Source organism: Mesoplodon mirus (genome assembly GCF_964341445.2).
Source record: "Mesoplodon mirus genome assembly, chromosome: 5".
Taxonomy (NCBI): domain Eukaryota; kingdom Metazoa; phylum Chordata; class Mammalia; order Artiodactyla; family Ziphiidae; genus Mesoplodon; species Mesoplodon mirus.
The window spans coordinates 46,270,393-46,283,421 of record NC_138980.1 but is presented as its reverse complement, the minus strand read 5'-3'; the positions used below and the strand labels follow the sequence as shown (position 1 = coordinate 46,283,421).

The 13,029-nt window shown below is 54.9% G+C and overlaps 1 protein-coding gene across 1 annotated transcript; it reads right to left on the bottom strand.

Annotated features, from left to right (window-relative positions):
* Window positions 1–582: 582 nt before the first annotated feature.
* On the bottom strand, window positions 583–11,974 carry RASAL3 (RAS protein activator like 3; the record flags this gene model as incomplete). The annotated part of the gene is made up of 17 exons (XM_082620878.1): window positions 583–1,348; window positions 1,454–1,517; window positions 2,044–2,201; window positions 2,486–2,876; window positions 3,796–3,914; window positions 4,022–4,223; window positions 4,311–4,547; window positions 5,443–5,587; window positions 5,846–5,990; window positions 6,325–6,867; window positions 7,322–7,420; window positions 7,506–7,632; window positions 8,182–8,252; window positions 8,616–8,677; window positions 8,781–8,859; window positions 9,024–9,154; window positions 11,584–11,974. The coding sequence occupies 17 exons, from the start codon at window positions 11,972–11,974 to the stop codon at window positions 1,205–1,207; spliced, it is 3,108 nt and encodes a 1,035-aa protein (XP_082477004.1). The 3' UTR covers window positions 583–1,204.
* Window positions 11,975–13,029: the final 1,055 nt, after the last annotated feature.

Genomic DNA, 13,029 nt, shown 5'->3' with positions numbered 1-13,029 from the left:
ACCACTCATCTACCCATCCAGTCAACTAACCAACCACCTATCCATCCACTCCTCCAACCACCTGTCAATCCATCCATCCCTCCATCCAAATACCCACTCAAATGAACCATTAACCTCCCATCTACATACTCATCCATCCACTACCCAAGTAAATACCTACTCATCCAAACAACCAAGCAAGCATCCACCCATCGCTACACATAATCCTTTCACCCAGTCACCCAAACACCCAACCATCAATTGCATGTTTGTTTGTTTGTCTTCTCCAGTAGAGTGTAAGTTCCATGAGAACAGGAGTCTGTCTGTCTAGTATATTATTGTTTCCCCACTGCCCAGCTCAAGAGTCTCAGGAGACCTCAACAAGTGTACATGCAATACATATAACCACTTAATTAATTCAAATGTTTATTTCCTATTACCATCCGGACCTTCTCTAGGCAGACATACCCATCCCAGCTAACCACCTACTCAACTAATCACCTACCAGGGCAAACATCCAGCAAATGCTAACCTATTCATCTGCCTATTGTCCTACCCACCCTATCCCTCACCCATCCACCCACCCATTATTCAAATGCCCACTCATTTTCCCAGTGACCACTCGCAGAGCTTAACCATCTCCACACCTACCCACCCCTTCCTTCATTTGCCTCCCAGACCCACGCCCTCACTGCATGAGGGAGCTGATGTGGGATTTGGGGTCCTAGGAAGATGCTCTCATCTGGGATCTGGGAATTAGTAGAGGTGGGATCTGGGCTTCACTGAGAAGCAAGTGTTGCCCCTAACAATGACAAATACCTTTTACTGAACACTTTAAACTATGGGTCTTCTACTGTGTAAGGGACTTTAGATCCATTTTACAAATGAGGAAATCAAGGCTCTGAGAGAGTGAGGGCCTAAGGTCACACAGCTGGTGAGACTCTCCTTATATCACCCCCCTCCCCTGAGACCTCTAATTAGGGGAGAGTTTGGGAGAGCTGAATGGGGGGGTGGTTGCTTTCTGATTGGTAACACTTAGGGGCAAAGAAAACATCAATTTTTTACTGAAATCAAGATTTTACTGGGCAACCTGATAGTGCCAGACTGGTTGGCACCTACAGCTCCACTCCCTACTGCAGGGCACGTGGGTTTGAGGCAGGGGTTGGAAAGGCCCCTAAGACCGCTTTCTCTCTGCTCCCAGAACACGTAGGGCCGAGTGGGCAGCTCAAGTGGTGTCTCCGTTGATGCAGGGTGCTTTAAGGGGCAGGGGCTGGCTCTGGGACCCCGATGTCCTGGGAAGAAGCTGCAGGCTCTGAACGGTCTCCCTCAGCTGGGCCTGAGTACTCTCTATCTCGGCCAGGCGGCACTCCTGGGGAGGCAGCGGCAGTGGACTCAGAGCCAGGGGAGGGTTGCACCCAACTCTTGTTCCCTCACCCAGCCCAGATATGCCCCGGGGCTCGGGCAGGGGTCTCACCAGACTTTTCAGCCTGTGGCCCTCATTGGTTGGAAGATGGCGCTCTGGATCCAACTTCGCGGTCCTGTGGGGATCAGGGGCAAAGGGAAAGAGTCAGAGGCTGAGGAACATCTCTCCAGCTCTTGGTTTGAGAGTCAGGGACTCGGGGGCGGAGCTTGGAATGGAGGCGGGGTTTGTCCAGGCTGCGGGGTGGGGCCTAGATCAGTCTGAAGAAGGGGATGCTGAATTAGAGCCTGGACCGTCTGGGATGAAAGGACAAACCAACCAACCGTTGGAGGCGGGTCTTGGCTAGTCCTGAGCTGGGTCATGAGCGGGATGGGGGAATGCCCAGACTAAGAGATAGTGGTGGGTCTGTCCCAATCTGTGTGGCAGAAGCTGATTGAGGGACTGGACGAGAGGCCCTCCCAGGGACTTGGGGCGGGTGGAGGTGACCAAGAGGCGGGTCTTAGGTGTGTTGGGGCGGGTCTTGCAGAGGGGGCGTGACCGTGACAGGCATGATTTGGGTGGGACTGACTGGGAGGCGGGGCCTGAGCCGATCTCTAATAGAAAGCCCACCTGGGGGCGGAGCTAATGGGGAGGGCGGGGCTTACCCTTCTTGGAGCCTGGTAGTCAGGTTCTGTAGCTGGCTCCGAAGCTGCTCCTGTTGCTCGCTCAAGGCCCGGATGTGGGTGCCGAGTGACTCCACGAGGCCGGACAGCGCCTTCTGATCCTGGCGCAGGGCGGCCACCTCGCACTGTAGCTCCGTCATCTGTGGGGAGGGAGCAGCTGTGACCTGAGCCATCGTCCCGCCCCTTCTCCCCAAGGACCCTGACCTCCTTGTACCCTGTGCTCTGCCTCCTCACCGCCCTGCCTATTGGGGAACGATGCCCTAATTGTACAGAAGAGGAAGCTGAGGCTCAGAGAGGGTTGGGTTATGTCTGGGTCACACAGCACAGCAAGCTCGGTATTTGAACCGAGACCTGCCCATCTTTCAGTCTTTTTCCAATCCTGTCTCCCCACTCTGTGTGCGGGCGGACCTGGGCTGTACTTCACCTTGCCCATGGGTCGGTGGGTGCCCAGCGTTTGGTCTCTGTCCTGTGGCTGGTCCATCTGGCGCTGCCAGGGAACCGACGGCTTCCGAGGCAGCGATGCTGAGGTTCCGGTCCAGGGCCGGCCGCGGGGCACGGGTCCCGTGCGTAGGGAGCCTTTGGGTCGCGGCCGCGGCCCTGCAGACGGGCGGTGGCGAGCGGGGCGGCCAGCCGGGACGCTCTGCGTGCGCTGCACCGGCCGAGGCAGCCGCGGGGGCTGCTCCTCGTCCGGCCGTGGCCGGGCCCAACTACCTGCGCCGTGAACGCTGCGCAGGGACTGGCTCTTGGAGATGAGAGGGGTATGCTTGGGGAGGTCTCGGGGGGCCAGAAAGCCAGGCTTCTCTCCTGCAGAGATGCTGGGGGTGGGATGGGGGAGCTCAGACGCTCCACCGGTTCCTGAGCGGACCGCATCTCTACCTCCGACCAGAAATAACCCCACCCCTGATCTTTTACTTCTATGTGACCCTATTGCTGAAGGGATCACATTTTGATTTCTGGTCCTGTCCTGGACTTCTGACAATACTGTCCCTTCTATGACCTTTGACACAACCTCAATCTAACCTCTGATTTCTTTCTAGCCTTGTCCCTGAACTCTGACACAGTGTTACCCTTGACTTGAGCCTCCTGTAACCTCTGCTTCCAGTTTGCCTGAGCTTGACCTCTGCTCACAACTGTACCCTCTTCCTTCCCAATCTGACTCCCTCTTGTCCCCAACCTCTGACCTTAAACTCACCCTGTCTCAGCCTCCTGAAAGAACATAGTCCCTGACTTCTGACCTCCAAAATGACTCTGCCCATAACCCTTGACCCCATCTGACCCTGGGCCCGACCTGTTTGCAAGATGAACCTGTCCCTGACCCTTGATGATGTGTCTTAACATCCATCTGACCCACTCTGACTCCTGATTTGACCCTATCCACAACCTCTCACTGAAACCTGCCTCTCACTGCTGACCACAATGTCACTTTCTCTCTGACCCCAGATGTACCTCTCCCTGATCTCTGCAATGCTTTAATCCCCACCTCAGATTCCATTCTGACCCTGTGCCCGCCCTCTGATTGCACTGTGAGCCTCTCCCTGACCCCTGAGATGAACCTGTCTCCAGCCTCTGACCTCCATCCTACACTGTTTCTGACACTGACCCCAACATGACCCTGTCTGACCCCTGACATGATCCTGTCTTCACCTCTATCCACAGTTTGACCCTGTGATGCCTTTGGCCCTTCCCCTGCTCCTACCCATCAGAACTGGATCAGACTTGAGGCAGGTAGGTTACCTGGAATGGACCTGGGCCGGGGGTGGTGGAAGACGCATTGGCACAGACACAGGTACAGGTCGGCCCTCCTCGATGGCACTCAGGATGGTGGGCAGTGGTTCCAGGCTGTCACGGGTTGCCTGGTAAAGCAATGCAGGGAGGATGCTGAGCAAGCTCTCCAGGACCGGAGGCTCCCTACTCTCTTGCCTCCCTACCTCATATTCTGGGCTTTGGGCTCAGGCCACACCTGGTCAAGTTCGGCAAAGATGGTACAGAGCTGGGCATGCAGGACTGCCAGCTGGAGGGCCAGGTCACTGCTGCCCTGGTAACCACTGGGTGCCGTGTTCCCATCCACCATGGCCACTTGGTCCAGGAAGCGTTGCATGGCAGGTCCATGATCCTCCAGGAAGCTATTCATGAAGCTCATGTAGGCCTCCTTCTCACCAAACCTAGGTCAAGGCCCAACTGGGTGGGTCAGGTCAGGCATCTGCTACCCCCACGGCCCCAGCATGGCCTCCCAGCCTCCCAGGACTTACGGAGCATGGTTGGCAAGGTTCTGGATGACCTTGGCGATCAGCGTGAGGGTGCGGGCTGGGCCAGGTGCCGGGTGCTCTGGCGCTAGGCCAAAGAGGCTGGGTGAAAGAATGGCAGGACACAGGAGCCGCAGGAAGAGAGAGGCACACACTAGTCGGGGCCCCAGTGCCTCAGAGCCACGTGCCTTGCATGCTTCTCGCCAGCCTGAGAACACAGTGCCCAGCTCTGCAGGGAACCAGCTGGGGCAGAAAAGACAATGGTCAGAGTGGGAGGATATGGGCATAAAGTTCATGGATGATCAAAGTGCTAAGGTTAGGTGTCAGGAGACACCTGCATTCTGGGTTCCAGGATTGAAGACATTGGGGATAATGGTGCTTGGGGTTATAGGTCCACTTAGGGTCAGGGTTTGTTTGTGGTGTAGTTATCGTGGTGACTTCTGGAGTCAGTAATCTTAGATTTGGGGGTACAGGTTCACATGAGGATGGAGGCCATGAGCTTGGGATGTAGCTATAACTGGACATGAAATTGGGGTGCCAGACATGATATGAAGTAGGATGGGATTGGGGTTACAGGGTCACCTAGGTTCAGAAATCATGAAATTGATATCCTAGATGGCATGGAATTAGGCATACAGGTTAACCTAGGGCCAGAGGTCAAGGAATTAGAATCCTAGGAATCCCAGTTACATGGGATTTGGGACACAGTGTTACTTAAGGTCAGGGATCATGGAATTGGGGGTATGCCATTACTGGAGTCAGAGGTCATAGGAGTGAGATCCTGTGTTAATTGGGGTCAGGTGGCATGGAATTAGGGTCAGGTGGCATGGAATTAGGGTATGGGGTCACCTGTAGTTTAGAAGACAAAGAATTTGGTCCCAGGTTACTTCGGGTTAGGTAGCATGAAATTGGGAATGGCTTGCCAAATTTAGCAAATAAAACTTGAGGATAAACAGTTAAACTTGAATTTCAGATTTAAAAAATGAACACTTTTTTTTTAGTGTAAGCATGTCCCAAATATGGTATCACATTTAACTGGGCATCCTGTATTTTATCTGGAAACCCTAATTGGGAGTCAGGGTTAGCACAGTGGCTAAGAGGCAGGGTTAGGCTCGGGTTCTGGGGCCCTGATTCTCACTCGTAAGAATGGATGATGTTCTCAAAGACCTCCTTGCAGCTGTTTCGCAGTCTGATCTGGTGCTGGGGCAGCTCTGAGGCCGGGCACTTGCTGGGGTTCACCTCATAGTCCTCAGTGGAGTCACAGAGACGCCGCACGACCTGTCCTGCAGTCCAGCACAGCCAGAGAGGGGCCATGCCAGCCCATGACCACCACAACCCACAGCACCCAGCCTCCAATTCTATCTCCAAATTACTCTGGAGGCACCTAAAATCTTGGGGAACCCCTGATTCCTTCTAGGATCTGAGCATCCCCAGGGCACCACCCACTACCAGAATCCAAGTTACTCAAGGATTCTCAGATCTCCCCTGGGGTGCCCTAGCCAGCTCAGCTAGGCCTCCGACCCCTGCCCCACTCTGCTTACCCAGAGTCTGTTGGAGGTAATCCTGTGCTACCAGCTTCATGTACTCATCGATGGCCTTGGTGGCCAATGTGTTTTCCCGGAACAGAAGAGCCTCACGGCCTCCACTGCGTGCCAGCTCCGCGGTGCCCAGGTCTGTCACCAGTGCCTGGGCATAGTGGGGTTACAATGCGCTGGGCGCAGACTGAGTCAGGGGGAATCCCTGCCTTTGGCGGGTCCCTCACCCCTGGGGCACAGTCTCACTCCTCATAGCTGCTGCCTAGGCCCAGCCCTCGCTGCTGGGGCTCTTAACAGGCCGGAACCTCCACCCCTCAAAGTGCAAACTTGGGCCTCGCAGTGCAGAGGCTCAGCTCAGACCCCGCCCCTCAAGCTGCCCAGCCCCTCGAAAGTGCCACTCTGGTACTGTCCCCACCAACTCCCCCTTGGAGCGCGCGATCGGTCAGCCCCTGGTCACCCGGGTTCGTCCCGTTGCAGCGCCGCACCTGAGCCCGGCCGGTGGCCCGCAGCACGCGCACCATGGCAGCCGCCAGCTCTTCCTTGGCCTGAGCGGACAGCGCGACCTCGAGCGCCCCGCAGAGGCGCGCGTAGTGGAAAGTGAGGAACTCAGCCAGCTCCTTGTAGCGTTCAGAGGGCAGCACGCGCAGGCGCCGCGCCCGGATTCGTGCCCGCAGCGCCGCGCCCGCTGGCGCCCCGAGAAGCGGGAACCAGCGCTCCAGGCCCGCGGCGGGCGCGCGGGGGACGCCTATCTCTTCCAACTCCAGGGCCACACGGCCCAGCACCGCCTCCCCCGGGCCCGCTCCGCGTAGCCGCAACGACAGGCGACGCGCGGGCGGCAGCGCCTCAAAGTGGAAGCGTTCGGCCCAGAAGAGCTGGCCCGGGCCGGTCCTCGGAGTTGTGCGAGCCAGCAGTGCGCCGTCCAGCCACAGCTCCGCGCGCACTCCCGGCGCCCCCGCCGCCGCCCGGGGCAGCCCCTTCACTTCGTGCACCCACACGCTCAGCCACGTCTCTTCACGCTCAGTGTTGTCCTGCGGACCGGAGTAGGGGCGGAGCTTGGCGTCTGTGCTCCACACTGGGCACCAGAGGTGAAGCACGGGGCCCGTGCCCCCAGGGGGTCGCTGGGCCCCTGGGGGAAGACAGTGAGGCCACGGGGGTGTCCAAGATGGCTATGCGGAAACCCTCTAGTTTTTCTGGGCTCTCCCGGAGAGATCAGGGCTCCAGGGCATGGAGGAGTAGCCGCGGGGTGGGGACTTGGAGACTGCCTGGGGTGCAAATAGGGCTCGGATTGAATACAATCCGAGCTGTGCAAGGGGCTGGTAATAGATGCAAGCGGGGGAGGATCTTGGAGTTGCTGCAAAAGTGTAGGAGGGCAGGTGTGTCCAAGGGACAAGGTTTTGGGGCGAGTGGGATTTGGGGTGGGTGGAAGGGGCGTGGCCCGGGCTGTGGGAGGGGTCTCCAGGTCCGACCTTGCGCACTACCGACCTGACTAGGCTGGAAGTGGCGACGAATGTCTTCTATCCAGCGGTCTCTCTCAGCAGCCGAGCGACAGGAGAAGCAGCGGCTCCCGCCCGCCCAAGTTACCTGTTGAGGAGGGGTATCCAGGGTGCGGTTGAGACCAAGGGTGGAGCCAAAGGGTCAGGCGAGGTGGAGAGTTGCCTGCACTTACCTGGAAGCAGTGGGGCTCCTCCAGGAGGCTGGGGTGCAGTGGCCAGGCCCGCACGTCCCGCTCGGCGCCCAGGTCCAGTTCCGAAAGCTTGGCCAGCGATTCCCGAGAGCCCAGAGCACTGGGGGGTCTGGTGAAGGCGCACATGAACAAGCTGTCATTCCTACCCACGACCCCTCCCCCACGACAACTACGCCTTACAGCCTGAAGGGTGGAAGCCTGGAGGGACTTGAACCTAAATTGGACTTGAATCCTCCTTTTGACACTTAATTCACTGTCTGAACTCCAGTCACACTGGCCTTGTTTTTGTCACTTCATCCGTCCTCTTGACCTTTGCACTTGCTGTTCCCTCTGCCTGGAATGCTTTTCCTGACCCTTTCGGCCTAGTTAACTTCCATCTATCCTTCAGATCTCAGCTCAAGCGTTCCTTCCCTGACACTCCCAGACCAAGGTGTTGACTCAGCTGCAGTTTTAGAGTTATTGTGTCAGACTCTGCCCCCACCATTCAACAGAGGGCTGGATCAATGCTAAGGGTCTTTCAGTGGCCCCAGGATTGCCCAACATGGGGCAGGACACAGAGGGCCACAGGGGATATTTGGTGAAAGTCAGAATTATAGGCAGGAGGAGAGGGAGGGGCAATGTTGAATCCCAGCCCCTCCAGCTTCTCAGAGACCCTTACCCATCCTGGGAAGCATTGGCTCCTAGCTCCGATTTGGCCTTTTTCTTCTCTTTCAGCCGCTTGAGCAGCCCCTGTGGGGAGGGGGATGTCAGCTGGGCAGAACCCTGTGTTCCCTCCTCAGCTCCCTTCCCCCCAGGGTGTCCTGGAAGATCTGTTGGTCTTGAGGGATCACAACTTCAGGCTATATTAGCAGCAATATTAAAGGCAATCAACAGCTCCCATTTCTAAAGCACCAATCGTATGCTCTCCTACATTCTCTATGGACTTTTCATAAACAGCCCCAAGAAGGAGCTTCTCTTTCTGGCTCCATTTGACAGATATGGACACTATGATCCTGAAAGGGTCAGTGACCTGCCTAAGATCACCCAGGAAGAGTCCCCCTTTCACCTCTGAAGGTCGGAAAGTCTTTGCTCTCCCCTCCACCCCCCACTTACCCGAATGTTGTGGACCTCGTTGGGGCCAGCAGCCTCTGGCTCAGTCTTTCCAGAGATCCGATCTGTGGGTGGTCAGGGGTGGAAGGTTGGGGGGTGGGATCATCTTGGATTCTGCCCCACCTTGAGAGGCTCCCAAATGCCCCAGCCCCCATCTCTCAAGCTTACCTGGATCCCTGAGGTTCCCCAAGGCCACCTGGATGCTGCCCTCGGAACTAGCGCTCCCCACCCGGGGCCGGCGAGGACGCTGTCCCCCAACAAGAGTGGGTGGTCAGAAAGGAGAGCCAGGCAGACAGACAGAGGGAGAGGCAGATGCCTTTCTGTTATGCCCCCTCATCCCCCGCCCTTACCACTGTTCTGTCTCTCTTCCTTCCTCTCCTTCCCTCCCCTTGCCCAGGTGCCCCCTCTTACCTCCTCCTCACCCTCAAGCAGCACCAGCCTCCCATCAAATAGGGTGAAGGCCCCGATGTTCCAGACGGGCACGTCGGGTGGGGGGGCCTCTGGGATCTGTGGGGCAGGGGGCTCCAGCTCCAGCTCAGGCTCTGGGTAGAGGAGGAGGTGCTGGAGACATGGGAGTCCTTTCTTCTCCCTCAGAACAACCTCTCCACTCACTAAGGCTCATCAAGGGTTCCCTCCTAAGTGCCCCCTCTTCCCAACCCAACCAGCAGCCATGTCAGATGTTGGACAAGCCTCCACCCCTCTCCAGGCCCTGTCCCCACTAGCCATGGGTGGTGATGGGTGGTGATGGGTGGTGGACACAGCCCCACCGACTATGTGCCCCACGTATTGTGTTTACTGCTTCACACACCTCTCATTTAATCCTCCAAAAGCCATTCGATGGACTATTATAGCACCCATTTTACCAAGGAGGAAACTGAAAACACATAGAAATTGAGTGACTTGCCCAGGATCACACAGCTTGTGAGTCACTGAGCTGGGCTTCGGATACAAGCATTCTTCTCTCTCTCTCTTTTTTAATTGACTTAGTACCATCTTTACACAAATAGAACATACACACAAACACATCAACAACTATGGAACTGTATCCATTAAACTTTGATAAGACAACACAAAAGAACTAACAAATAGCTAAGATGTTGCTGAATTGAAAGCATTTCCAATGACATTTTAATTTTAAGAGGTCCATATTTATATAGTATGTTAAATGCTTCTGCATCTCATTTTAAATGCATGATAAATAAAGGACAAAGATAATGGTCGCAACAGATCTTCCAAGAGGGTTCAGCTTGTGGTGGTCTGATCTCACTGCGAGAAATGCACTGAAAATGGAAATAACGTTACTTGCTAATTTTCCTTCTTTCCTTTCCATAGTTTCCTTCAAGGAAACTAAGCCTTTGTTCCAGGTCCTGGCTGGCACTAACAGAGCCCACACTCAAGGGTCGTGTGCATACAAGCATTCTTCTCTTAACCAGGACAGTGGGCAGGTCCAAGAGGTTAAAAATGGGACAGCAGCCTTGGTTCCTTACATAAATAACAAGTCTAAAGGGAAAAGTGTTCAAAGTTTGAGAAAGGAACAGAAGAAGGGCAGGGTTGGGAGAGGTGCAGTAGGAAAGCGTCCCAGAGGGAGTAAGTTTACAATGGGTCTTTTTTTTTTTTTCTCTAATTTTTTGGCCATGCTGCGTGGCATGTGGGATCTTAGTTCCCCAACTAGGGATAGAACCTGAGCCCCCTGCAGTGGAAGCACAGAGTCTTAACCACTGGACCACCAGGGAAGTCCCCTGCAATGGGTCTTGAATAGCAGATTGGGTTTTGACAAAGATGGAGGAGATCGTGGCATGAATGGCTTGAGCAAAGCCTGGGAGGTGGCACATGGCCTGGCCCAGGGAAATAAAGGGAGGGGTGAGAAGGGCTTGGAGGGCTTGGAGGCTGGAGGGGAAGGTTCAGGAAGAGATTAGTGCAGGGCTTTGGGTGTCAGTTAGAAGAGCTGGGGTTTTATCCTGGAGGTATAAGGAGCCATGGGAGGTGTCTGAGTAGGGGAGGAGCAGGTCTGCTTGTTAGAGAGCTCTGACTGGATCCTATGGCGTGGGCAAAAGCTGATACCATGGAGGGGGCTGAAGGGATGCCTCTGCAAAATGGGAATATGAATGATGAGAATCAAATGAGTTTCCGGGAATAGGAGGGCTGGATCAACCCGCCCAGATTACCTATCTGTCCTGTTGTTTTACCACCAGGGGAATAAATGATGACTCCCACTTGTTAACGGATCACATAAAACGTGCTGAGTCCTAGACCAGCAATACATTCATGAGCTCCAATCCTCAGGATATCCTTTACTCTTCTAGATCCCTCTGTGTGACACTTAGCCCCATCTGTCATTTTCTTGTTTACTTGTTTACTGTCTGTCACACCCACTACACTATGAGCTCCACAGTGCAGGCAGTTTCGTCTATTTTGTTCACTGCTGTGTCCTCAGTGTCTAAATCAGGGCGGGCCTAGACCATAGTAAATGCTCACAGACCTCTGTTTGAATGAATGAGTGAACGAATGAAATAATATATCCTTCAAGGTAGGAATCATGATTCCCATTTAACTTATGGGGAAGCTGAGGCTCAAGGAAGTGAAGAAACTAAGACATGGAGGCTGGAGGGCAGGAGAGCAGGAGGCAGCAGAGATGGGTATCCAGGCAGGAGAGAATAAGCCTGGGCCATTGAATATGAGGAGAGACCTACTGGGGCCAAGAGCCATTTGGCATCTGGACAGGGCTACCATCAGTCTAGTCCCTGTCCCTTCCCAGGGCTGGACCCCCAGCTCACAGGTCCCTAGCCACTCCCACCATGCCCAGGCCTTGGGTAAGGGGGAAAGAGGGAAGAGGGCAGCCAGCCGGGCCCCAGCCACTTCCTGTCGGGCTTTTGCACTCCCCACAACTTCCTGTGTCTGTAAGGCTGATGCTCCGGAGGCAGACAAAACCCAAGCATCCGGGCCTCCCAGCCTGGGTGGGGGAGCTATGTACCTGAGGTCTCTGGCTCTGGTTCTGACTCCAGCGGTGGGCTCTTATGCCTTCCCCAGAGGGTCTTGGATATTCGGAGGCGGCTCGAGCGCGACTCCTTGGGGGCCGCAGAGAGGACACGACGAAACAGCGAGCGAGGGGCCGGCTGGCTGCTGACTGTGGGCTCCTGGTAGCTCAGCGCCCTCCCCCATCCTGCAAGGCGGCCCCAGCGGAACCCTCCAGCCCCCTTCTCCCCACAACCTCCTGAGTGCCAGTGGTAGGAGGTTAGCGGAGATGGGGCTGCTGGCTGGGTTTGGGAGGCCAGGCTCCGCGAAGGTGGGTCCATGGCAGAGATTCTCCTGGGGGATGATAGGGTGACAATTCTGCCCGGTGTCTGCCCACATGTTGTCTTCATTTTGGCCCCCTCCCTACTCTCAGCTCCGCTCCCAGGGAACCCCCTTGGGGGCCATATGCACTCCCTCTCTTACCTTGATTTCCTGACCAGCCCCAGAATCAGCAGCCGTCTGCACCCTGCCTGGCTTCCTCCCGCTGAACGCAACTCCACGTGACCCTGTCTGTCCCACCCCACCCCACAGCCAAGCTGGGAGGGCACAGTGGGGGCAGGATGCTAGAGAAGAGGAGGTGACAGAGCAGGACCCAGAATCTCTCACTGACCAGGAGGCAGCACATGCCCCTCTCTGAGCCTCAGTGGCCTTCTCTGCAAAACGGGCACATGCTGATTAAATGCTGGAACTTTCATCCACTGCCGGTCAGAGTGTAGACTGATTCATCCAAGTTGGAAAACTGTTGTGATCTATGAACATTGACCACACCCCTCTCCTCTGATCCAGCAGTTCCACTGCTAGGTATACACCCAATAGACATGCCCACCAGCGCTATTCATAATAGCCCCAAAGGGAAAACAACCCAAGTGTGCATCTACTGTAGAATGAATAAATTGTGGTCTCTTTACATAGTGGGATATTATGTATCAATAAGAAGGATTGAACTCAGATGAATCACAAACAATGTTGAGCAAAAAACCCCAAACAATGAGGAGTAAACACTGTGTGGTTCCATTTATATGAGGTTCCAAAGCAGGCAAAACTATGTTTAACAATTCAGGATACTGGTTTCCTTTGGAAGGGCTAGAGACTGGGGAGGTAGGGAAGCACAACGGAGGCTTCTGGTAGCTGATCATGGTGTTTTTTGTTTTTTTTTTTTAATTGAGATGAAATTCACATAATATAAATTTAACCTGTTCTATTTCTTGAGCTGGGTGTTGATTACATGGGTATGTTCTGTTGTGAAAATTCATTAACCACACATTTTGGTGCCCTTTCTTATATCTCTATTATGCCACAATAAGTATTTACTTGAAAAAAGAGGTGGCCAAATGCTGTTCTGAGAAATAAGTGAGAAAACTTGAGAGTAGTAGAATCCTGGCCCACTGGCCCCAGAGTGGGTTTG